Source organism: Rhinatrema bivittatum, chromosome 12 (assembly GCF_901001135.1).
Source record: "Rhinatrema bivittatum chromosome 12, aRhiBiv1.1, whole genome shotgun sequence".
NCBI lineage: Eukaryota > Metazoa > Chordata > Amphibia > Gymnophiona > Rhinatrematidae > Rhinatrema > Rhinatrema bivittatum.
In genome coordinates, this window is record NC_042626.1 from 57,635,431 (window position 1) to 57,662,570 (window position 27,140).

Here is a 27,140-nt window from a genome sequence, read left to right on the forward strand (position 1 = left end):
GGCGGAAACCTTGAATTCCTGCCTCCCCCAGGTAAATCCTGATATCTGTTGGTCCGTTTCTAACTTTCGTAGCAAGGGATCTATAGATAGAATATACAACAGAGGCGACAGCGGACACCCCTGCCTTGTACCCCGATAAAGCTGAAAGTCCTCCGAAACCTGTCCATTGGCTCTGATCGCCGACTTTGGGGCCTGATACAGCATGCGAATAGCTTCCACTATCGCGCCCTTAAAGCCATATCTATGAAGAACTGAAAAAAGATAATCCCAGGAAACCCTATCGAATGCTTTTTCCGAATCAAAGCCTACCAGTACTGCCTCGGTACCCTTTTTTATGCATTCTTCCATTGCTATTATTAATTTTGTGATATTGGTACTTATTGCCCTACCTTTCACAAAACCCACCTGATTTTGTGTGATAATGTTCGGAAATACCCCACTCATCCTGTCTGCCATAATTTTGGCAAACAGTTTCGCCTCAAAGTTTAACAGGGAAATCGGCCGATATGCCGCTGGCATGGATAAATTTTTGCCCGGTTTTTCCAAGACCGTAATAAAGGCCCTCGTAAGATCATCCGGGAATTTACCCCTCCTTTGGGCTTCTCTATAGAAGGCCAGGAGATCGTCCCCCGCCCGGGCATGTAGGCTTTTGTAATATTCGGCAGTAAGCCCATCTGGTCCCGGGGCTTTGTTACCTTTGCTTGCCATAATAGCCCCCCGCAATTCTTCTAGGTGTATGGGCTTATTCAGATACTCCAAGTGCTGAGCAGTAATCTGTGGTATATGCAGTCCCGCAAAAAACTCAGCCTCTTGTGCTCCGCCCCCCAACCTGTCCTCCGTATATAGCTTCTCATAAAAAGAGCGAAATTCTGCACATATTTCCTTCCCCGCGACAATTGGGGTACCATCAGCCCTACAGAGCTTATCAATCATAGCACTGCCTCTAGCTAGCCGTACCATGTTCGCCAGGACCTTGCCAGATTTATGCCATGCCTGAAAATTGGTGTGTTCCCCGTTGTAGCCCCCTCTGTGCCCTTTCATGTAATAAAGTATTCAGCGACCTTAAAATGTCGTTATAGTGTGTTTGCGCCTGGGGAGATTTCTGGCGAGCTAAATCCTGTTTGGCCGTGCTTAGTTGGCTTTCCAGGGTCAATATATTCTGAACCAGCGCTCTCGATTTTGCTATGGTGTAGGACATAATTTCACCTCTCATTACCGCCTTACTGGTCTCCCAGTAAAGCCAAGGGTCTGCTTTATGCGCTGCATTATTTATGGCAAAATCTTCCCATTTACTTGACAGGAACTCCTGAAACTTAGAGTCTCCATACAAGTGACTCGGAAACTTCCACTGATTGGCCAAGGACTTTCCTTCCCTATCCCCTATATCCACCCAAATTATCGCATGGTCCGATATTTCTATGGGCCCGATCGCGGCCCGACCAATTTTGGGGAGCAAGCTGGTCGAGAGCAACACGTAGTCAATTCGCGATAAAGTCGCATGTGCTTTAGAGACGTGCGTGTAGTCTCTTTCAGTAGGGTTAAGCGTACGCCAAATATCTATCAACTGTAGTTCTGCACATAAATACGCCACTCCTTTTCCTTTCATATTTTGCGTATGGAGAGCCCTTTGAGATCTATCCACAGATGGATCATTGACACAGTTGAAATCCCCTAGGATCACTATCGGGCCCTGCAAATTCTCCACCAGCTTGCCCATCACGGCCTGAAAGAAGGAGTGGGCATAGGCATTTGGGGCATACAGGTTGCACAGTGTAACCGCCACGCCGTTCACCTTAGCAATTAAGATGAGGTATCTCCCCTGATCATCAGTTATTTGTCGAAGTAGTTCAAACTTTACATTTTTGTGTATTAAAAATGCTACCCCCGCCTTTCTCCCTACCGCCGGTGTAGCAAAACACTGTCCCACCCACTGTTTTTTTAATTTCAAACTTTCCTCCATAGACAAATGCGTCTCCTGGAGAGCAGCTATCCCCACTTTGTGTCTCTGAAGTGCACTCAATATTTTTTGTCTCTTCACCGGTGTACCTATACCACCCACGTTCCATGATATATATCTCGTCTGACCTATCCTGTAGTTAATTCCGTTGCATAACCCTCCATCCAGTAGTATCCTAACCTGGCGAGCAGTTCCCCAGCCTGAACCGCTCCCCTTCTTTCTAACCTACCTCTTTCCCACCAACTACGTCCACCCAGGGTAGAATGTGTCCTCCCCCTCCCCCACCACCCTTCCCCGCCCTCAGCTACCCGCCCTCCCCTCCCCGCAATCCGCCCCCCCACAACCAGAAGTAGAAAGAGGTTGGCCCACATACGTGTGGGCTAGAGGTCCGTGTATAATGCGACCGGGTGTGGACCCACATATCCCCTTTCCAGTCCCCATACTCGGCACTCAAAACATCAAGCCTAACATACACTTGATAAACACTGGGTCGTTTCGTTGTCTGTGTTGTGTATTGTTACAAACAGCGCATTAACTATATAAACTACTAATGCATTACTAATGAAGGAATTCCATAAACTTGAGTCCTCCTGGCACCTCCTTCGGAGCCGGACAGCCTCCGGACTTCGCCAGCGGACACTACTCTCCCTGACAGTTGTCGTCTGTAATCCGTATTCAGTGTCTACAGCTCCAGGATCCCCATGTGCTCTCCACAGACACCGTCCAAAGTCTCCAGGAAAATGGTCCATTCGCGCTGTGCCACAATCTCCAAAGGATAACGAAAAACAACAAGGAAGAAAAAAAACGAAAAAAAAACGGTCCATACTCAACAGATAACTAGCAACCGGTAATGCTGCTGTTCCTCTTGACTGAAGAAATCCCTCAGCTCCCTCCAGCCGGTACGAAACTGAAAGCTATCAGACAGGCTGAGCTAGTCCCCAAACAATCTAGCCAAATGGCCTGCATCCTCTGATACTCACTTCACCCCAGCTGAGTTCTGCAGCCATTCCTTTGCCGTGGCCGGTGAATCAAAGGTGAACACTTTGCCATCCCGCCAGACCTTTAGTGTAGCAGGGAACTGCAGCGCAAATCTGATGTTACTATTATAAAAATCATTGCAGATTGGGGTAAATAGCTTCCTTTTTGCTGCCACCGCCACGGAAAAGTCCTGAAAAAGGATGATTTTATGCTCCTTATATCGGAGGTCTCTCTTCTTCTGGAACGCCGTCAGTATAGCGGCCCTGTGCGCCCAATTCATGAATTTGGCAATGACTAGGCGAGGCCTCGTGTCTGCATCCCTCCTAGGCCCCAACCTATGGGCCCTTTCAATAACAAGCTTGCCCGCCAGGGTCTCCAGATTGAGCGCTCCAGGCAACCACGTTTCAATTAGGGTTTGTAACTCACTTTCCAGTATCTCCTCCGGCAAACCCAGGAATTTCAGGTTATTTCTTCTGGCTCTATTTTCTAAATCTTCCAGCTTATTGTCTGCAGTGCTTACCGCTTGCTCCAGGGCTTTGACTCGTGCCGTGAGTGCGTGCTGCTCTTCTTCCACAGCAGCTATGCGGCCCTCAGCCCCCTCGATCCGACGACCAATGTCCCCTAATGAGTCCTTAAGGGTCGTGAAGTTCTCCGCAATGCCGGCAAAGTTAGGTTCCAGCGCCTCCACCACAGCCGCAGTCATTTTAGAAATCGCCGCTTCATCGATGCCTGCCGAGTCCGTTTCCTTCGCGCCGTCGGCCATTTTGGATTCCCCGGCGCTACCCTTCGGTTTTTCTTTTTCCTTCCTGAGTGGCTTTGCCGACATGCCTGCTGAGGTGCCGCTCGCCCTGCCTAAACACCCGATGTTCCGCTGCACTCCGGTCCTCTTAAATCGCACTTTAGTTTAGTTAGACGCCGCCGATTTGCAGTTGTTAGCAGGCCCACACCCGGAGCTCAGGAGAGCGCGACTCACCAGGCTATCGCATCACGTGACCTCACCTCTGGTAATTTTTTAAATGTCCCTCTCTGTACACTGATTGGTTGGTTGGTCGTGCTGTCGGGGGGGTCAGAGGGCTGTGCGGAGGGACACCACGGTGAGCTGGTCGCGTGTTCGGCGTCTGGGCTTGCCGGGGGTAAGGGGATTTGAAAGGCCTTACCCCGACGGGTCTGGGCGCCGATCGCGCAGGCCTCCCCTCTTTAGATTAGCAGCGGCAGCTCGGAGATGGAATGAGCGGCGCCTGAAGATCTGGTAATTTTTTAAATGTCCCTCTCTGTACACTGATTGGTTGGTTGGTCGCGCTGTCGGAGGGGTCAGAGGGCTGGGCGGAGGGACGCCGCAGTGAGCTGGTCGCGTGTTCAGCGTCTGGGCTCGCCGAGGGTAAGGGGGTTTGAAAGGCCTTACCCCGACGGGTCTGGGCGCTGATCACGCAGGCCTCCCCTTTTTAGATTAGCGGCGGCGGCTCGGAGGTGGAATGAGCGGTGCCTGAAGATCTGGTAATTTTTTAAATGTCCCTCTCTGTACAGTGATTGGTTGGTTGGTCGCGCTGTCGGAGGGGTCAGAGGGCTGTGCGGAGGGACACCGCAGTGAGCTGGTCGTGTGTTCGGCGTCTGGGCTCGCCGGGGGTAAGGGGATTTGAAAGGCCTTACCCCGACGGGTCTGGGCGCCGATCGCACAGGCCTCCCCTCTTTAGATTAGCAGCGGCGGCGGCGGCTCGGAGGTGGAATCTAACTAATCTAACATTAATCTAACTGGGAATTTTTCACTTCTGGTCACCCCGAGATTGGTGTTGATTGCGAGGGGGTGGGGAAGAATAATGCATATCAGCTTTCTCTGTTCTACTCCCTCCCTGCTAATCCACACCCTCTCTCTGCTAACACCACCACTTTCCCTCCCTCTAGGGATGACCCCTAGCATTCTTTCCCTTCCTCCCTCCCTGACTTCAGCACAATCTTTGCTCTCACCCCTCTCTTAAATCACAAATCCTTGGCTTGTGCTCCCTCACTCACCCCTCAGCTGAGTCACAAATCCTGGAATCACAGCTGCTGCTGTCTCTTTCCAGTTTCTCCCTAGTATTCTTGCAGTGTGTGCTATAGCTGATCCCCCTCTTCTCTTGTTCCCTGCAGGCTTTCTGAAGCTGTAAACAGAGACCCTGGCGCTTTTTCATGTTTCCCTGGGGATTCAGATTCCCTGAGTCTCTGGCAAAATCTGGAGAGTTCCCAAGTTTAAAAATGGGACTTCATTAGTCAGGGAAAAAGCAAAATTTGGGGGGACTTGTCAATTAACAAACTCCAGAAAGGACTTGAACACACCTGCTAATCAAATTAGGCAGACTTTTGAGCACCAAACTCTTTACCTTTTCCCCTCCACAGTCTGTCTTTGGAGCACTTTCCATTAACTCCATTCTATTCCCTTTGCCCTGACTCCATCAGTCATGTCCTCTTAATACTTTAGGTCAAAAGCCAATGTGATGGGAGAGGGCTAGAGCTTTCCAAAGATGTCCTGGGGACCCCACAGCCAGTTGGGTTTTCAAGATATCTACAATGAATATGCATGAGATATATTTGTATTCAATGGCGCTAGTGCATGCAAATATACTTCATGCGTGGTCACTGTGCGTATCCTGAAAACTATAGAAACAGAAATGACGGCAGAAGAAGACCAAATGGCCCATCCAGTCTACCCAGCAAGCGCTTTCACACTTATTTTGTTGCATGTCCCATGCATAGGTATTTGTATCCCTAGGATAGGCCCACCTAGTAACTCGAGGTGGGGATTAGGTAAGAGTGTAGGGGGTTAGGGGCCGCGTTCACATTGTACATGAGACATACGAACAGAACAGTGGTCTCTTGTGAAGATTAGCTGGCCTTCGGAGTGAGGAAACTCACTCCAAGATGAGATTTGGGCAAGGGTCTCTCAACCTAGCTTGATGTTACCCAGGTAGAGAGTCTCTCTCTCTCATCGCAGAATATGAAGTGGTATGGCAATGTGCACTAACTTATCTCTTCGCATAGGTAATTATCGCAAAATGCGATAAATACTACATTAGCATAAACACGCCCCTTTTGCTATCGCATGCGGTACTTACCGCATTCTGATAAATCTTGGCCTTAATTGTTTAGGGGTAGTAATCGCCATAATAAGCAAGCTACTCCCACCCTTTTTTACCCAGATCTGGTTGTGGTACTCCAGGACCAACGTTGCCTACCCCAAGCCAGATGGACTTCAGGAAAGCTTTTCACACAGACTGTAGACACTGCCCTACTAATAAACTTAGTGACCTGAACTTGTATATAGCGTGAGTATGTCTGTGCGCTCGCAAGACGGCGGTGGTTTGTCTCCTCCGCGCCGCCGTCCCTCGCTCCCAGGGCAGCGGCGGGACGAACTAGGATCAGTCAGGAAATTTAAATCTGTGAGAAAGAGAGCGAGAGAGGCGGTGGTGACGGAGGACGGGAGTATAAGCTGGTGCCTTTATTGACGGTGTGTTCGGGGTTACCGTCGGCTTGGGGGCCCTGAACTCTCTTAAAAGTGCCACGCAAATGAAGAATATTACTAATAAGATCCCCGAGGAAGAGGCGGGGGAAAGCTCCTGGACAGTTCTCGAGAAATCGGGGGGAGGGCAGTGTTTGGCGTTTTTCGTTATTTGATTCTTTTGAAACTGCTTGCAGAGGGACGGGGGTGCTCAGCTGTTTGAACTGGAGCCCATGACCTGCGACTGTTTTGCAAATCAAATATTTGAAAAGTATTCTCCGAGAAGAGGGGCTTGGTATATATTTCCCACCCCCGCCTGCTTTACTAAAATGTGTACTGTCTGTTTTGACCCGATCGTCGCTAAATGCAGCCACAGTATTACTAAATTCACTGGGAATGCAGAAGTTCTGCTTCCGCTCTGTTTTGCAGCCAGCCCCTGCCTAAATAGTCCTTCCTGTGGTACATGTTTTGTTCAATTGGTTGTCGTCTATGGAGGTAAATATATGGTATAACTGAAGCGACCTCCATTCGCCACCGCACCTGCCCTCTCAAAAAAAAAAATTACTAAAACAAACTAAAGGAAATTGCACAGGTCTTGCGTTTTCTACTGTGGCTTGACCAGTGCGGTAGTTACAGTAAGGACATAAGTGCCACGTTGGTTTAAACCAAAGGTCCATCGAGCCCAGTATTCTGACTCTGACAGTGGCCAATCCCTGGAAATCATAGGGTGTGAGCAGCAAGAAATTGAATAAGTGGTGGTCTCCTTGAATCAACTGGTTAATAACAATTTATAGACTTTTCTTCCATTAACTTGTCCAACCCCATTTTAAACCCAGCTATGCTAATTGCCTGGACCACATCCTTCTGTGGCTTGTAGTCCTGTAATGCTGCTACTATAACTGTTACTCTGATTCTAGCTACTTCTTCAATGGCCAGATGAAATTGGCTTTTCCTGCTGGCCTAGTTCCATGTTTAAAATCTGGGTTTCTGTCCTCTAGGAGCTATTCTACCTCTTGAGTGAAGGTTTCACAAGTTGCCCCCAATGGTAGCAGGTTACAATATAGTGTGTTATGTTCAGATCTCCCTGTTATTGACTTTGCAAAGCCAGTGTAGGAAGGTCAGTATCTGGGAAAGGCTGAACATCAACATGATTATACAGCATTTTGTGACCTCTTCATGCTAATGTTTGGGTATTGAACACATGTATGTAACATTAACTAGTCTCTGTGAAGCTTGGTTGAGAAACAGATCTGAATAACCCAGTCTTCCTGTATTAAAATAATGGGTCTACAGTTAGAGTAAATGACCTCCTAAACCTTGGTATGGGGAGGGGAAGGGGGGAATCAAACCTCATGACCTTTTGCTTAGTAAATGTTTTAACAGCCTTTAGCATATACATTATCAAGACTTGAAGTTCCTCAGTGTTTACCCTGTGCTTGCATAAGATTCACTTGCAATCTTGACTTGTGAGCTCCCATCCCAGTACATTCTACAGGTCACTGAAGACCAGGTTGCCCAGTGATGGAAATTGGAAAACTTGCCCTAGACTGACAGTTTTTTTTTTATTAAACATGCAAAATAAAGGGTTGAGCCAACACCCTAAATGTAGTTAGTTATTTGTACAGTAAGCTGCATTTAATTGACTGGGAAAGTTTGTCAGATTACTAAAGCTAAATTAGCAGAAAGGAACAGCAGTGTTGATTCTCATGACTTCCTAGTGGGAATAAGAGTTGGGATTAGATGCTGAATTGTGAGGCTTCACAACTATCTGCTGTTTATGTATGGTTGTCAGGCTTGTATGGATTCACACATTGTATCATATTAGAGAAGTTAATAATTTGATGTACTGACCCTTGTTCCACGGACTGGTATATCCTCTAGTGCTGTGACGAAGCAGAGGCTATCCTTGGAAAGAAGCAGAAAATGAGTATCTCTACCAAGAATCAGCCTTTTTTGGGGGAATCCTTCTATCTAGACCTTCCAGATAACAAGAACACACAGTTCCTTATCAGGACAATAAAGAAGCTGGGAGGGGTGAGTATATCTTAGCACTTTTCTTGTGTGAGCTGAAAGTAAGGATTCTTCCTCAGGGTTTGGGGAGCTATTTTGAACAGCAAGAGCACACATAGACCTTTTACGTTAGTTGGAAAATTGATAGAATATACTGAATAAAGTACTTTGTGTTCTAAAAATTTAGTTTAAAAACTTTATATACTGTTAATATATTAACTTATCTGATCAAAGACATGTACAGTATGCATAAGTCTGACAATCAGGATGCAAATGTATAACACGTCAGGCCAAAGTTGACAATAGAACATATAACAATTTAAAAAATTGATGAATGTTTTTGTGCCTCCATGTGTTCTTGTAACTGTCCAAAATGAGTTTATTGCGTATAGCCATGTCGATGCTCAGCAATCATGGTATCGTGCTGTTAGGTTGTACATGGATCTGTGCACTGATGCTGTTGTGTGAATAGAAAGTCATGGCTTCTTTCAGTATTGTGGCTTTTAGCTTGTTTTACTACACAGAGGAGAGAAGTTTGTTTTGCACATGTGGATGGCCAAGGAAATCATCTCTGCTGTCATCTGCATTTAGGTGATTGAAAGTTTCCTGAGCAAAGAGGTGACATATGTAGTTTCCAACAGCAAATTCAGGAAAAGAAGGACTGCAAGACATCCAGAACTACAGCATTCCCCAAGCTGCAGGGAAACCAGGACCAATCTGCTGTCCTTGGGCATTCTTAAAGACAGCTCATCAGTGCAACAACAGCAAAAATCAACAGAGAATGTAAGAGGGCAGTGAATTTTTTTGGGCCTGTGGAATGGATGATTTTGTTTTATAATCTGCCTTTCAGGCATTCAGAGCAAAATACATTCAGGTTCTGTAGGTATTTCCCTATTCCCAGAGGGTTTATATTCTAAGGGTTTCATTTACTAAGCATTTTTTTCCCATAAAGTGGCAGAAAAGCCTTAGTAAATCAGGCCCTGTTTGTACGTGAGGCAATGGAAGGTGAAGTAACTTGCCCAAGGTCACAAGGAGCATTAACAGGATTTGAGCCCTGGCTTCCCAGGTTCACAACCCACTGCTCTAACCATTAGGCCACTCCTCTACTTGTAAAGGAGAAAAGATCATTGTGATGGCTCAGGGCTCTCTCTTTTGTTTATAGGTCACACTATAATGTGCTTTAATTGGGGTTGGGGGGGGGGGGTGAAACTGCTAAGGGCCCAGACTCCATCGCATAATAGATTCCAGGAAGTCTTAACCTGGCAATTACTTTGAAAAGACTAACTGCTTCATTCCTTGTAAATGGAGATGCCAGGTGATATTTCATAATTGGGTTTATCCTTCTGTGTATGTGGTGCACTGTTGGCTGTAGAGCACTGAAAAAGGTTTCATCATTTCTACTCTAATGGGAATGCATATTAAACCTCTTGGAAAATCAGAGGGTTGATGTGGAGAGTGGGTTACCCACCTCATGTGGTCTATTTTCTGTCCTTAGCATACCCTCATCAGCCGGGGAAAAGAGCTGCTGCAGAAGGCTATCCGTAATCAGGTGAGCTGCACACTAAGAAGTAAGCTTCTACAGAACATGGCTATAGGCCTCGACTTTTCTGATAGCTATTTGGTGCAAAAGGCTTCCTGGAGAAACTATTGACTAATTCAGTTCTATTTTTCAAATAAAGTGTCGTAACCATCCAAAGAGATGCACAACTTGTTTTCCCCAACTCTTCCTTCGAGAGGCAATGTCAAATTTAGGGAGGAAAGCAATTTTATTTTTCCTCTGAATGGTGTGTGGAAGGATATGGCAGTGGTTGTATAGATATTTTTTAAATTTGGAGATATTCCAGGGTTGTCTCCAGAAACTTGCTCATCCACAGTAATAACCAGAATCTTGTTGCAGAACAAGTGGGTTACATAAAGACACGGACTGGTTCATAAAGTTCAATCTTCTGCGGGTTTTTCGCAGTTAAGAGCAGTATGGGTTTAAAAGGTCCATGACCTACCTTTCTTTTCTCCAGTCATCTGGGGGCAATATTTGGGTGTTTGCTTTCTTAACGCTGCTCTTCCCTCTCTCCAGGATGGTTCTGGTGGCAGCAGCATTCTCGTCAATGCTCACTCATGGGGAGTTCGCATCCTGCATGTCGGCGGTATCCTTTGCAACTGTGTGTTGGTGGTATTTTGTACGGGGTGAATGAAGTGTTTGGACCTCATGCCTATTTGATGGAGGGTGGGGGGGGGAAGAGAAGCGGGTAATTCATGACCCATGTGAAAAGTTGAGGTGGCATTGGACTGGCAGTTACTCCTAAGTGGTGCCAGTAGTATTAAAAGAACTTCATAGTGTTTCTGTAATACATAAGTATAATATTCAGCCTGTCTCCCCTGAATTTACTGCAAAATCAGTTTGAAATTCTTTAAGCTACTCTTCTTAATTCCTAAAAGGAGTCACATTCAGAAGATAGAATGGGATCTGTTTATGCTTGGGATGTTAGCTAATATAGACCTATTGAAACTGAAGCTTCCTTGCACACACTAGTCTTATGGACAGCTGAGCCCCAGTTTCCCTTTTCCCATTTGCAAAGGGATTATGGAGTCTTATCTGTGGGAGTGGATTTTTATTTTATTTAAGTTCTGACTTTTGCTGTTGTGAGGTGAGGACAGTTTGGATACAGAACTGTATCCTCCCCATGATTCTTCTATATTGAGCTCATAGCACTCCATTTCCTCTGCGTTTAGAAATGCATCTGTAGCCATTACTTAGGGATAACATATCCTGATAGTTTAAGGGTTCTTTTAAAAACGGTTGAGTTCTAAATACTGTGGAGGAAAATGTGCCCAAATCCTCTCTCTGCCAACTTAATGGTGCAGTCAAGACTCTGGAATAACAGCAGATGCTTCCAAAAGTGTGGTTGTTTATTGACGGGAAAGTGTTCTACAGGAGCAACTGAGAGGGCACAGTTCAAAGAAAGCTGTGCTGAACATTTGGGTTCAAATTCACAAGTCCAATATGGAAAAGTGCAGGCTTCACGTTCATCTCCATTCCAGGCCATACTCCTTTTAACAATGCTTAAGGGTTTGGTGTGTTTCTTCTCCCAGACTTTGTTTACAGCTCTCATTTCAGGGCTTATCGTCACTTCTATTCTTGGATTTTGTTTCTCTGAGGTAATAATCACTCTTTCAGGCTTCATAGTCATCCTGCAAGGTTTAGCTTTACCAGGAGCCAAGAAATTAATATATTTTCTAGAGCAGGATTACGTATCTCTGGTCGTGGAGTGCCACAAACAAGTCTGATTTGCAGGGCATCTACAATAAATATGCAGGAAATATGTTTGTATACAATGCGGGCGGTGCATGTGGATATACTTTATGCCTCTTCCAAGCAGGGGAAACGTTTGGAGGTGGCAGTGGCCTATGTGGCAGATGCCTTGTATAACTTATTTGTATGTCCGCAAGAATTATGGTTTCAGCAGTGACAGCTAGAAGACTCCTCTGGTTGAGAAATCGGTTGGCGGATGTGTGGTCCAAATTATAGCTGGGCTCTCTCCCCTTCAAGGGCAAGCTCTTATTTGTGGAGGACCTAGAGCAATTGGTAAAGCACCTGGGGGAGTCCAAAGGGCATAATGTTGCTAGAGGATAAGCTTTAAGGAAACAAGAAGAGTTCTTCCTTTTGACCACGATTTAGAGTCAACAAGAGGTATCTGCCATCCTCTTCACAGAATACAGTCCTTTCAGGGTGCACGTAAGCTAGCCTGAGAAGGCTCTGCTCAGTGAAGCAGGGCGATTCCCTGTATGTATCCAGATCAGTCCAGACTGCTGGGTTTTATCCCCCCTCTAGCAGATAGAGACAGAGGTGGTTTTTAAAACAAAACTCCGCCTTATATAGGAGTGCGCCACCTACAGTCCACCAGTATTTCTCTGTCTCTAGCAGATGGTGGAGGTGCAAAACCTACAGTCTGGACAGAGTTTTAATTTAGGGGAAGTTTTAGTCAATTTTTCAGAGTTTAATACTGTTTCTTTTGGTGTTGATGATTTTTAGGAGTGTTACTTTTTTTTTTTTTTTAAAGAATTGCCTGAGTCCTGCCTCCCAGAGGGTAACTGGGCTGTGAGAGGGCCATCCCCTGCTGGTCTGAGGCAGCTGCCGATGAGGGTTGAGGACCCTAATTGATATTTTGGGCAGCATGGGTGCGATACCGGGGAGCCCGGCTCACTCCACCCAGAAAGATCAGCACCCTGGACCACTTCAGGCAAGTCCTGATTTAAAAAAAACAAAAAACATTTTATTGCGTTTGAATTTTTTACTTTCACTTTGGACAAGCAGTCTCTCCTCGGGGGGGGGGGGGGGGGGGGATTTTCGCTGTGTTTTTTTCGCCGTCGGGGGGGGGGGGGGGGCTTTAAAGTAGTTTTCTGGGTACTTCATTTCTGGCTGGCTCCCTTGATGGCGCGGTCGACCACGTGTCTCGTTTGCGGCTTGGCCTGTGCACGGCTCTCCCGGGAGGGAGTTTGTACAGCATGTTTACCAGGGGGAGAGGGATCCTCCAGGGCAAATGCAGTTAAAAAAGGACAGAAGAGCAGATTACTGCAAGTTTCTGCAAGGGCAGCAGCGGCTGTTCAGCTTGCCCGAGATCTCTTTCCCGTAAGCGCAGGAACAGAGGCCATTTTGCAGACGTTCCGTTCTGCTACTCAGGCAGTCTTGGGGGAGGGGGGGTTTCCTCCTCAGGCAGCCTCTGCTGAGGAGAGAGAAAGCTGAGGATAGGGAATCATTACAGCCTGCTTCTCCTGACCCGGAGGTCAGTCCTGAGGGGACTTCTGATACCTCATCGGAGTCCTCCTTCATTGTTTTTTTGCATAAAGCTTTTAAAACAAGGGAAGCTGCATGAAGGGGGAAAGCCTGATTCCCTAGGGCACAAATCCCGGGCGTCCAAGTGCACGCAGTCTCATATGGGTGCAGGGCCTGGCAAGCCCAAGCGTCCCCTCTGCACTCAAGGCCCGCAGGGGGATACGGACTCTTCCGAGCTGGAATTGGATCTCGGGGATCCGGATTCTAAACCCCCAATACCGCATGGAGCGGATGAGCCGGATCCGCAGCAGGCGGAGAGGGGATCTCAGGCAGCGGAGGGGAATGACCCTAAGGTGGTGCGCCTTTTTCGGAAGGAGGAGTTGGCACCATTTATCCCAGCTATTCTCACTGAGCTGGGTATTGATAACCTTCCTGAGGAGTCAAAGGTCGGTAAGATGGACCCGGTATTGTTTGGGCCTGAGAGGTCCTGCTACAGCCTTTCCCTTTCATTTCTTGGCTACGGATTTGTTTCAAGAATGGGACACCCTGGATCTCGGTTTGAAAGTCAGCAAGGCCATGGATAAGCTATATCCCCTGCCTGAGGAGGCCTTAGAGATGCTGCGGGTCCCTAAGGTAGACGCGGCAGTGTCTGTGGTCACCAAGAAAATCACCGTTCCCGTCACAGGAGTGATGGTGCTCAAGAACCTACAGGACAGGAAATTGGAGGTGCAGTTAAAGAGGATTTTTGAGGTCTCTGCCATGGGAGTCCGGGCGGCCATTTGCAGTAATTTTGCTATGCGAGCAGGACTCTGCTGGGTCCAGCAATTGCAGGCCAATGCGGGTTTCTCAGAAGAGGAAGCTGCCTAGGCGAACCGTTTAGCATCCTCCGTGGCTTACTGCACTGATGCCTTCCATGACCTAAGGTTGTCTGCCAGGTCCATGGTGTTGGTGGTCTCCGCTCAGAGGCTCTTGTGGTTAAGAAACTGGTCAGCGGACGTGTCCTCGAAGTCTCAGCTAGGATCTTTACCTTTTAAGGGTAAACTGCTTTTTGGAAAGATATTGGAAGATATGATTCAGTCCCTGGGAGATAAGGTACATCAGCTGCCGGAGGGTAGACCTCGCTCAAGAGGTTCCTTTTCATCTCGTGCCAGATTCAGAGGGAATCAGCGGTATCACCCGTCGAAGGCACCCTCCTCTTCATTTCATTCGCGCCCGCAAAGCAACAGCCCTGGTCCCAGCCCTTTCGAGGCTGAAGATTCGGCAGACCTGGTCTGGCTCAGCCTTCCTCAGGAGCCAAGTTTTCTCAATGAAGGGGTGCCGGTCCACTCCTCTGTGCCAGAAGTGGGGGGCAGACTGTCCCTATTCTTCGAGGAGTGGGCCAAGGTGACTACAGATTAGTGGGTGCTGTCCGTGATAAGATAAGGCTTCGCTTTTAGATTTTGCACGGTGGCCCCGAGATCAGTTTTTTCGTCTCCCCCTGCGGATATGCCGCGAAGCGGGCAGCGGTACGGGAGACGTTGCAGCAGCTTCTGCAGTTGCGAGCCATAGTTCCCGTCCCTCCAGAGGTTCAAGGAACGGACAGCTACTCTATTTACTTCGTGGTGCCAAAGAAAGATGGTTCCTTTTGCCCCATTCTAGACCTCAAGAGTGTGAACAGATGTTTTAAAGGTTCCACGTTTTCACATGGAGACTCTACGGTCGGTCATCGCTTCCGTCAGACAGGGAGACTTTCTCGCGTCACTGGATCTCACGGAAGCTTACCTGCACATAGGCATCTGTCCAGACCACCAAAGGTTTCTCCAGTTCTGGGGCAGCAATTTCAGTTTCAGGCTCTACCCTTCGGTCTGGCAACCGCACCCAGGATATTCACCAAGGTGTTGGTGGTGATGGCAGCCCATCTTCGAAGGGAAGGTCTTCTGGTTCATCCATATTTGGACAACTGGCTGATTCGAGCAAAACCGGAAGCGCTGGCAAAGGACGCGATTCACAGGGTGCTACAGTTCCTGCAGTCACTGGGCTGGGTTGTCAAATTCTCAAAGAGCAGACTCGTACCCTCTCAGTCCTTGGAATATTTGGGAGCGCTGTTTGACACTCAGAAGGGACGAGTTTTTCTTACCATGGAGCGCATCTTGAAGTTACAAAACCAGGTGAAAGTCGTCTTGCTCATGGATCCTCCCAAGGCCCGATATCCTCTACTGGTGCTTGGGTCCATGGCTTCAACATTGGAGCTAGTGCCCTGGGCGTTTGCTCATATGCAACCCTTGCAGTATGCCTTACTGTCCCGTTGGAACCCAGTGTCTGAACTGTTTCTTCTGCCTTTGCCACTTCCAGCAGAGGCGAGGGACAGTCTTGCATGGTGGCTGGTGACAGGCAATCTAACCAAAGGGGTTCCTCTGGAGCTGCCTGAATGGACAGTGGTCACCACAGACGCCAGTCTCTCCAGCTGGGGAACAGTGTGCCTATGGTCCCCTGAGGAATCTCTGTGGTTGATCAATCGGTTGGAGACTCGAGCAGTGCGGTTAGCGTTACAAGCATTCTGTCTGCTCCTGCAAGGGAAAGCAGTCCGAGTGTTGTCGGACAATGTGACCATGGTGGCATACATCAAGGGGGCACCAGGAGCCGCTCTGTGGCGGTGGAAGTTAGTCGGTTGTTCAGCTGGGCGGAACAACACTTAGCATCGAGGCGTCTTACATTGCAGGCGTGGACAACGTACAAGCGGATTTTCTCAGCCGCCATCATCTCGATCCCGGAGAATGGGAGTTGGCGGACGATGCCTTTCAGCACATATGCATAACGTGGGGCAAACCCAGCATGGACCTCATGGCAACTTTGTTTGGAACACCAAGGCTCCGAGGTTCTACTCTCGTCGTCGAGAGACAGGGGTGGAAGGAGTGGATGCCCTGGTTCTACCCTGGCCTGTCGACGTTCTCCTGTACATCTTTCCGCCTTGGCTGTTGATTGGCAGATTTCTCCGGATAGAGCGTCATCCGGCGTGAGTAATTTTAGTGGCGCCGGAGTGGCCGAGGCGCCCTTGGTTTGCGGACCTTCTCAATCTAGCAGAGGCAGGTCCGCTACGTTTTCCAGAGGTTCTGGATCTTCTCCTCCAAGGACCCGTTTGTTTGGAAGAAGTGGATCGCTTCTGTCTAGCGGCATGGCTTTTGAACGGCGCTATTTAGTAAGGGGTATGCTCCTGCGGTAGTTTCTACTCTCCTCCGGTCATGTAAGACATCCACTAATATCGCGTATGTTAGAGTGTGGAAGGTTTTTGAGTCCTGGTGTCTAGAACCGGGACGTTTCACCAACTCGAGCTTCAGTGTCTGATATTCTGTGTTTCCTTCAAGATGGTCTGTCTAAGGGCTTATCGTGCAGTTCCTTACGTGTACAGGTAGCAGCTCTTGGTTGTTTGCGTGGTTCGGTGCAAGGCGGGACGCTGGTGGCGCATCTGGATGTAGCTCGTTTCCTTCGTGCAGCGAAGCATTTATTTTATTTATTTATTTATTTCGTGATTTTTTTTTTTATATACCGCGGCACGTTAAAAACATCACCTTGGTTTACAATAAACAATAATTCAGCAACAGGCTTTACAGACAAATTGAAATAACGTGGACATGATATATATCAAAATAAATACAAATACAATAAATCAATGGTGATAAAATTCCCTAGTTAATGGCAAGTCTAATAATAAATGGTATTTCATAGACCAATAAAGTCAAAGTTAGCAGTGAGAAGGAGAAAATCGGCGTGTAGCAATGATTCAGGGAGAACAGTAAAAGTAATCGGCATTTCAGAAGAGGAGAGGATCGTTTGCATCCTCCGGTCAAACAGCCTTGTCCATCTTGGAGTCTGAATCTGGTGCTTACAGCCTTGTGTGCTGCGCCCTTTGAACCTTTAAAGAGGACAACGCTGAAGGATTTTACCTTGAAAGTGACTTTTCTGGTTGCCATTACTTCGGCTCTGAGAGTGTCGGAACTCCAAGCCCTTTCCTGTCGGGAACCTTTTTTGAGGATATCCGATTCGGGAGTTTCCTTGCGAATGGTTCCTTCCTTTCTTCCGAAGGTGGTGTCTTCTTTTCACATCAATCAATCAGTGGAGCTTCCAGCCTTCGGGGATTTAGACAGGTCGGATCCTCTATCCAGGGAATTGAGGAAGCTGGATGTTCGCACAGTGTTACTGCGTTATTTGGAGGTTACTAATGAGTTTCGTTTGTCAGACCATCTTTTTGTGCTATGGAATGGTCCTCGACGTGGTCACATGGCTTCAAAGGCTACCATTGCTCGATGGATGAAAGAGGCTATCAGCTCGGCCTATTTGCTAAGGGGTAGATCTCTCCCAATTGGACTCCGAGCTCACTCTAGGTCGCAAGCGGCGTCCTGGGCGGAGTGTCGTTTGGTTTTTCCACAGGAGATCTGTAGAGTAGCTACATGGAAGTCTCTACATACTTTCGCACGGCACTACAGATTGAATGTGCAAGCTGCAGAATCGGGAGGATTTGGAGAAGGTGTGCTGCGAGCAGGCCTCTCTGGATCCCATCCCAGGTAAGGACATCTCTGGTACGTCCCAGTAGTCTGGACTGATCCGGGTACGTACAGGGAAAGGAAAATTTAGTTTCTTACCTGATAATTTTCATTCCTGTAGTACCACGGATTAGTCCAGCGGCTCACCCAGATGGAGTCATGCAAATGAGGGAGAGTCCGCTCATCTTTTGTTTCTTTCTGCAGAAAATTGACTTGCTTACCCTTGAGTGGTTCTTCAGGTTCAGATCTTCCAGGGGTTCAGTGACCCAGTTCTGTTTGTTCTACTTCAAGAGTTAGTGTATATAGTTATGGTATCTTATGGGGCCATCTTGCTTTGTCAATGCGAAATACTGATGGACTGTAGGTGGCGCACTCCTATATAAGGAGGAGTTTTGTTTTAAAAGCATCTCTGTCTCTATCTGCTAGAGGGGGGACAAAACCCAGCAGTCTGGACTGATCCGTGGTACTACAGGAACTTCTGTGGAAGTAGTCCAAAGGCAGTTGACCCTGTTTTACGAAGAGTAGACCAAAGTCACGACAGACCAGTGGATCCTAGAGGTGATAAAAGATGGCTACGCATTAGAATTTATGCGTCTCATTTGAGAGGCTACATGATCTCTCCTTAAGCTTTTTTCCACCATGTTAGAGTACCTGAGACATCTCGAAGTGATTGTGCCAGTTCCCCTAGGGGAACAGGGGAAAGTAAGGTATTCCTTACTTCAATACCAATGTAAGGTATTCCTTACATCAATACCAATGCACCAGCGATCCTGCTAGGAGACTTCAACATCCATGTTGACTCCCCATCTCCCTCCGCCAACTGCGAAGCCCTCCTCTCTTCCTTCATGGCCATGGGCTTCAAACAAATTATTAACAAACCCACGCACAAAGCAGGACACACGCTAGACTTAATATTCACAAATGATCCGATCTCGACCACTTCTCTTCCGTCCTGTACCCCATCCCCTGGTCAGATCACTCGTTGATTGAAACTGAAATATCCATAAAAAAAAACCGACCACCAACATCCCTAAATCCTCGATCCAGTTTAGAAAAACATGCTCCATGGAAGTCCTCAGCAACACTCTCTCACCAAGGAACTAACTAACTTGGACCTCACAAATGCGGACACCACCATGAACTCTTGGCTAACTATCACCCACTCAGCAGCTGATAAAATATGCCCCTTGACATCCAAAAATATCAATCCTGCCAGTACTAACAAAAAACCCTGGTTCTCATCAGAATTAAGAAAACTCAAACTAGACCTACAACATAAAGAACAACACTGGCGGAAGGATCCCACCTCCACCGCACTGGCCTCCTACAAAACCGCAATGAGCTACTATAGGACCACTATTCTTCATACCAAAAGGGACTTCTACGCTAAAAAAATACACGGCTTTCTATACGACCCAAAAACACTTTTCTCATATGTTGCAGCACTCACCACCCCTATTCCTCCAATCATCCCGGAAGAAGAAGCACAAAACAAATCTTCTGAGCTAGCAGTTTTCTTCGACAACAAAATAAAAAATTTACTTATTCCGCTAACATCGTCTAACCCCATTCCAAACCCCCAGCATCCACGTGACCAAAACCACGCCCCATCGATACACAAACGGTCTCTAGAATCTTTTGATACTACAACATCCTTGGAAATAGAATCTATCATCAAGAAAATGAAGCCCTCATCGCACCCAATAGACCAAATCCCGACCAAACTACTTCTCACAATCCCTAATATCATCGCTAAACCTCTGGCCGACATCATAAACTGTTCACTCACTCACGGAACAGTCCCGGACGCTTTAAAAACAGCCTCTCTGAAACCTTTACTAAAAAAACCTAACTTGGACCCTTCCAACCCCATAAATTTTCACCCCATAAATTTTCGCCCCATTGCCAACCTTCCTTTCATAGCCAAGCTAATGGAAAAACTGGTCAATACTAGACTCACTGACTACCTCAAATCCCACAACATTCTATATCCATCTCAATTCGGTTTCAGGAAACGCAGAAATACAGAATCTCTCCTACTCTCATTAACGGACAACATCCTGTTGGGCCTCGACAAAGATCAATCATGCTTGCTAGCTCTGCTAGACATCTCGGCAGCATTCGACACGGTTAACCACACAATCCTCATCAACCGTCTGATGGAAATAGGCATCTCAGGTTCTGCACTCCTCTGGCTAAAATCCTTTCTAAGCGACAGATATTATAAAGTAAAAATAATCAACAAAAAGTCTCACCCTGTAGCGGCCAAGCAAGGAGTTCCCCAGGGTTCCTCGCTCTCGCCGACCCTATTCAACATATATCTTCTCCCCCTATGCCAACTTCTCAATAACCTCAACCTCACCTACTTCATTTATGCGGACGACGTGCAGATCCTTATCCCCATCAAGGATCCCGTCCCCGACACTCTTAACTATTGGAATAGCTGCCTTCATGCCATCAACCTCCTTCTCACAAGCCTCTGCCTTGTTCTCAATACGTCCAAGACCGAACTGCTAATCATTTCCCCCAATGATAATAACCCTCTAGCCATCACTACAAATACACCATTAGTAAAACAAGTGAGAGACCTTGGGGCCATCCTAGTCTCCGGAATGAACTTTAAAAAATTCATTAACAACACCACTAAAGAAGGTTTTTTACAAAATACAGGTCCTAAAACAGCTAAGACCTCTCCTACACTTCCACGACTACCGTTCGGTCCTTCAAGCCATACTATTCTCAAAGATTGATTATTGTAATGCGTTGCTGCTTGGTCTCCCGGCCTCTTCTACCAAACCTCTGCAAATGCTGCAAAACGCTGCAGCCAGGATCCTCACAAACGCTCGCCGTATGGACCACATCACACCGATTCTAAAAATACTTCACTGGCTACCCATTCGCTACAGAATTCTCTTCAAGACACTGACCATCATTCACAAAACCATATTTCAGCAATCATCTCTACAACTCACCATACCCCCTCAAACCACACTCCTCAGCAAGACCTACCAGATCTGCCTACAGAGACTCCCTCCAGGTACCCCCAAAAAAATCCACTATACACAATGCCATTGATAAACGAACGCTATCAACTGCCGGGCCGCATCACTGGAATTCTTTCCCACCAGATCTCCGCCAGGAACATTGTCACATCACATTCAGAAAAAAATTAAAAACTTGGCTGTTCGCCCAAGCATATCCCTGAAGAAGCCTCATAGTCACCCACACGGTCCTACACCCCACGGTTGCGTCCTCTTTCTGCCGCACAAAGGAACTGTTTTTCTGCTAACTGCGCTTTCATATAACTTGCCTAATTGACTACACTGTGTAAATTGTGTAAATTGTATATAATTGTGTAAATTGTATATAATTCCTACCATGTAAGCAATTACTCTATGCTTACATGCTCTGCTCTCCAGTTAGAAATTGTTAACCTATCTTTTTTCTAACAGCCCAGTTCCACACTCCCTGTGTAATGTAACTTTCGCTTTCAATGTTTAATCTGGTTTACTCCCCTAGTTTATTGTAAACCGGTACGATAAGACCTGGTCTTGAGCATCGGTATATTAAAAGAATTTAAATAAATAAATTCCATTAGTGTCCAAATTCATGAAAGGCTTATGGCCTACTAAGCAACCAGTTGTAAAACCTCCCATTCTGTGGGATCTAAATGTGATCCTGGCACAGCTGTTGAAGCACCCTTGAATCATGGGAGATGGCCTCACTCAAGTTTCTAACATGGAAAGTTATATTCCTAGTTTACTTCTGGGAGAGTTCTGCATGCACAATTTTAAAATTCTGCATACTTTATATTGGTCAAAATAATACAATATACTAGGGATGTGAATCGTGTTCCATATCGTCTTAACGATATAAATCGTGTGGCAGGGCAAGAAAATCGTGTTAGGCACAATTTTTTAGTTAAAAAATCGTTAAAAATCGTTTTTTTCCGATTAGTGCGCACTAACTGGGAGTTAGTGCGCACTAACTGAAAATGATACAATTTGACACTTTTCAGGTCAGTTAAGGTCAGTTTAGGAATGAATATGTATTCCTATTGGCTGCCCTCTTATTTATTCATGTTACCAAGGTTCCCACTGGGGGATGGGAAATGGAAACAGTTGGTAGCTTGACAAAACAAGTAATGTGATCAGTCAATGTGACTAGAACTTGTGCCCTAACCCTGATACCAGGGGTATTGTGATCTTCCTGCACACAGTGCCCTATCCCTATTAATACCAGCAGTGTTGTGATCTTCCTGCACACAGTGCCCTAACCCTGGCACCAGGGGTGTTGTGATCTTCCTGCACACAGTGCCCTATCCCTATTAATACCAGGAGTGTTGTGATCTTCTTGCACACAGTGCCCTAACCCTGGCACCAGGGGTGTTGTGATCTTCATGTACACAGTGCCCTATCCCTATTAATACCAGGAGTGTTGTGATCTTCCTGCACGCAGTGCCCTATCCCTAATACCAGGGGTGTTGTGATCTTCCTGCACGCAGTGCCCTATCCCTAATACCAGGGGTGTTGTGATCTTCCTGCACGCAGTGCCCTATTCCTGATACCGGGGGTGTTGTGATCTTCTTGCACACATCCCGGTATCAGGGATAGGGCACTGCATGCAGGAAGATCACAACACCCCTGGTATTAGGGATAGGGCACTGCGTGCAGGAAGATCACAACACTCCTGGTATTAATAGGGATAGGGCACTGCATGCAGGAAGATCACAACACCCCTGGTATCAGGGATAGGGTACTGGGTGCAGGAAGATCACAATACCCTGGAGGAGTGAGGGTCAGGCAGCTCCCCCCCTGTCTGTGAAGCCAGCCTCTCACTAGTAATGCAGGGAGGGAGCTGTCTCAGACTGGTATCAGGGATAGGGCACTGAGTGCAGGAAGATCACAACACCCCTGGTATCAGGAATAGGGCACAGGTTCTAGTCATATTGACTGATCACATTACTTTTTTTGTCAACTACCAACAGTTTCCATTTCCCATCCCCCCAACCATCACCTCAGTTGGAACCTTGGTAACATCAATAGATAAGAGGGCAGCCAGCCAATAGGAATACATATTCATTCCTAACTGACCTTTACTGACCTGGAAAGTGTCAATAATTTGTATCATTTTCTGTTAGTGTTCCTGAGTTTCCATTTCCATTTCCCATCCCCCCAACCATCACCTCAGTGGGAACCCTGTTAACATCAATAGATAAGAGGGCAGCCAGCCAATAGGAACACATATTCATTCCTAACTGACCTTTACTGACCTGGAAAGTGTCAATTTGTGTCATTTTCAGTTAGTGCGCACTAACTCCCGTTAGTGCGCACTAACACAATTTAACGATTTTTAACGATAAATCGTTAGAATTTCTATTGTATTGTGTTCTATAACGATTTAAGACTATATTAAAATTATCAGACGATAATTTTAATCGTTAAAAAACGATTCACATCCCTACAATATACATACATCAGTCTTTGAGCAATTAACTTTTCTGAATTACATTTTCAGTTATTACTCAAGCAGAGGTTTAAATATTTTGAGCAGAATTCCTCTAGAAGTGCACTGTAGGGAGTGTCCCTTCCACCCTCACTCCCTACTAATCTATCCGGAACCCTTTCACAATCTAACTCTTCTCCCCTCCCCTTCCACTGTCTCAATCCACCAGTCCCAGAGTTTTACTGTGCTCTCATACAGCCCTTCACACATTCACCCTCTCTCACACACACACATATACACCCTCACAAGCTCCCTCTCTCTTGCACATATACACCCCTTCATACAGGCTCCCTCTGTCCTCTCAGACACACCATCGGATAGGCTCCCTCTATCGCGCATGCACTCCCCCTCAAACAGGCTGTTTGTCGCACACTCACGCATCCCTGCACATAACGCTCTCTCTCTCTCAAGCACGCACCCTCAAAATCTTTAAGTACTCACCCTTACAAAATCTTTCTCATTCTTAAGCAAGCATCCTCACAAAATTTCTCTCTCAAGCACGAACCTTCACAAATTCTCTCTCTAAGCACGCACCCTCTTTCAGGCACACAGACTCCAAAACACACACACTCAGGCTGCATCAGTTGTAGGCAGGTCTCCTGGGCCTTTCGTGTTCACTGCTTCTCGGCCACAAGTAGGATGGGCTCCACTCAACCCATCGGGCATCAGTTGTGAGCAGGATGGGCTTCACTCGTGGCCCATCGGGCCTCTCCAAATTCTGTGCAAAAAAGGGGAATTCTGCACTATGCAGTTGTGCAGAATTCCCCCAGGAGTACTTGTTGCAGTAATCTCAGCCAGATGAATCAATGAGTATCAGGTTTTAGTTCATTCTCCTTCTTACATGCAATTTTCAGAATAGGGTGGTGCTTCGCACCCACGTGAAGTTTCTATCAAAGATTGCGTAAGCTCTGTATATTAAGCCATCATGCCACCTACATTCTTCCCAAAATCTCCCTCACATGAAGGTGAGAAAGCCCTTCATATCTTAGACTGTAAATGGGCCTTGGCTTACTACAAGAGAAGAATTCAGCTTCATCGTCCATCTTCAACTATTTGTCTCTTATGATCCGAACAGACTGGGCATAGCAGTAGCCAAACATACATTGTCCAGCTATACTCTAGCAGGCCTACAAATTACAGATCCCATCAAGGCTCATCATGTTAGAGCCATGGCTGCATGCATGTTCATCTGCTAGCCATAATTCTTGAAGATTTCTGCAAAGCTTCAACGTGGTCATCAATACACATCTTTGTCTCATTACTGTCTAGGCAATCTGAGTGACTAAATTTAAACAAGCAGGTTTGCGTTTTGGGAGGGGAAGGGCCCTCCCTCCTCCTGAGGGGCTCAAAACGCCGTCGCCTATGCAAGCGCACGGCTGCCGCGCTTGGGTCATATTTACAGCCTCCCGAGGTCCCCGGGGCTGCTGGCTCCTCCGATGCAGGAGCAGCGGCCATTTTGGCCCTGGATTTGCGCGCGCCGCCATTTTCGGAGGGGAATGGGGAGCTCCCACCGCAGCTGTCCTTGGTTCATCCCGGTCCCCCCGATGCACAGGGGTTATCCGGCGGGGGGGGGGGGGGGGGGGGGGCAGATCAGCCAGGTTCTTTACCCTAGGGGCCTGGGGGAGACCCGGTCCCCATTTACAGAGCTTTACAGGGTCTGATCCCTCCGGCAGGGGCAGCACCGGGTCCCATAGGGCACGATCTGTTTCCTCCGGACCCAGATCAGCCATCTGTGGCAGAAGAGGATGATCCCAAGATTCTATGGTTATTCCGGAAGAAGAAGTTAGCTTTTTTTTGCTTCCGCAAGTCCTGGAGGAGCTGGGTTTAAAACCTCTGTAGGAAGCTCCAGAAGTGGATGGGGCGGATCCCATTCTGGACAGTTTTAGGGCTCCTCCCGCGTTTCCGTATCATAGGTCAGTGCGGCAGTTGATTGAGCATGAGTGGGACTCCGGTTTGAGGGTAGGTAGGGCTATGGCAAACTCTATCTGTTGCTTGAACAGACCTTGGAGCTGTTTGCGCTTCCGCAGGTAGATGCCGCGGTTTCCGTGGTCACCAAAAAGACTACGATTCCGGTGGAGGGGGCCACGGTTCTCAAGGATGTACAGGATCGGAAATTAGAGCTTCGCCTTACAAGGGTTTTTGAGAGTGCTGCCTTGGGGCTCTGAGCAGCTGTGTGCTCTGGTTTTATGCAGAGGGCATGTTTAAGGTGGGTGCAGGATTTTCAGGTTGCACCTCCTGGTCCCGACACGTCAGAGGAAGATCGCGTGGAGACATCGATCGCGTATGTAGCAGATGCGCTATATGACTTGGTGCATTCGCTGTCCCGGATTATGAGTTCAGCGGTAGTGGCCAGATGTCTACTTTGGCTCCGTCACTGGTTGGCGGATGTTTCTTCCAAGGCCCCTTTCAAGGGTCATCTCTTGTTTGGGGAGCAACTGCAACAGCTCATTAAGCAACTTAGTGAGACAAAGGTTCACAAGCTGCCAGAGGATAAGCCAAGGAATCGCCAGGCTTTTCAGTTCAGGTCTCGCTTCAAGGACGCCAGAAGGTCTCATCCTTCCAGAGATCCTGTAGGGACGCAGTCTCAAAGGACTTTTCAGCAACCGTGGGGAACAAATTTGGGTCAGTCCTTTCGCAGCGGCCAACTACCTTTCTGAGCTCCCTCGGCGGGGAGAGAAGTGGCAGCAAAGCCCCCCCCCCCCCCGCCCTCCAATGAAGCGAGGCTGGCCTACTCCGCCGTTCCCTATATAGGGGACCGGCTGGCAGATTTTTACGGGGAGTGGGCCAGAATCATGCAGGATCAGTGGGTCCTCTCTGTGATAAGAGACTGCTATGCCTTAGAGTTTGCACAACCCGTTCGAGACCTCTTCTTAGTCTCCCCTTGCGGGTTCTCGGCAAAGCGTCAAGCGGTTCAGGAGACGGCGCAGGTTGCGTGGTTTGGGGGCAGTAGTCCCAGTACCATCTGGAGAACGGGGCAAGGGTAGCTATTCCATCTATTTCGTGGTTCCAAAAAAGGAACGTTTCGACCCATTCTGGATCTCAAATCGGTCAACAGATCCTTACTGATTCCACGGTTTCGAATGGAAACGCTACGGTCGGTCATTGCGGCGGTCCACTCTCGGGAGTTTTTGGCCTCCCTGGATCTGACGGAAGCATGCTTGCATATCCCAATCCGTCCAGAGCATCAGCGGTTTCTACGCTTCGCGGTGCTGGGTCAACATTTCCAATTCCAGGCTTTACCTTTCGGCCTAGCGACGGCTCCTCGCACGTTCACCAAGGTGATGGTGGTGGTGGCGGTGGCCCTCTGGCGCGAAGGGGTGTTGGTATACCCTTATCTCGATGATAGGTTAATTTGGGGAAAAATCGTTGGAAGGCTGCCGTTCGTCAGTTCAGAAGGTTGTTCACCTGTTGGAGTTTCTCGGTTGGGTGGTCAACCGGGCGAAGTCATTTGGAGCAGTCCCAGGCGCTAGAATATCTTGGAGCTCGCTTTGACACGAGCCAAGGCAGGGTGTTTCTCACTCAGGAGAGGATACTCAAATTAGTCACAAGTTTGACGCCTGTCGGCGTTGGAGATACCATGAGCCTGGGATTTTCTATAGGTTCTGGGGTCGATGGCTTCAACCCTGGAATTGGTACCGTGGGCCTTTGTGCATATGCAGCCACTCCAGAGGGCCCTGTTGGACCAATGGAATCCCCTGTCAGGCCTTTCATTTACCAGTTTTGCTGGATACGTCGGCACGGAATACGTCGGCACGGAACAGCCTGTCGTGGCTACAGTCTTCCAATCTACAGCGTGGAGTCAGCCTAGAGGTTCCGGAGTGGGTGCTTCTCACTACCAATGCCAGTCTCTCTGGTTGGGGTGCAATCGGCGAGCGACAGTCGGCCCAGGGCACTTGGTCGGCGGTAGAGGCCTCATGGCCAATCAATAGGTTA

At 47.6% G+C, this 27,140-nt stretch overlaps 1 protein-coding gene across 3 annotated transcripts in view; it reads left to right on the top strand.

Moving 5' to 3' along the window:
- The window catches only part of DBF4B (DBF4 zinc finger B), a 109,161-nt gene that overhangs the window by 30,182 nt on the left and 51,839 nt on the right, over window positions 1-27,140 (top strand). The window contains exons 1-5 of one of the 3 annotated variants that reach the window (XM_029573476.1): window positions 6,083-6,231; window positions 8,286-8,438; window positions 9,006-9,197; window positions 9,910-9,963; window positions 10,489-10,558. In XM_029573476.1, the coding sequence (XP_029429336.1) occupies window positions 8,328-8,438; window positions 9,006-9,197; window positions 9,910-9,963; window positions 10,489-10,558 (427 nt within the window). In that variant the 5' untranslated portion in view covers window positions 6,083-6,231; window positions 8,286-8,327. Of the gene's footprint in view, window positions 1-6,082; window positions 6,232-6,292; window positions 6,414-8,285; window positions 8,439-9,005; window positions 9,198-9,909; window positions 9,964-10,488; window positions 10,559-27,140 lie in introns of those variants that run through there. The other 2 variants (XM_029573473.1, XM_029573477.1) reach the window with 2 other exon arrangements.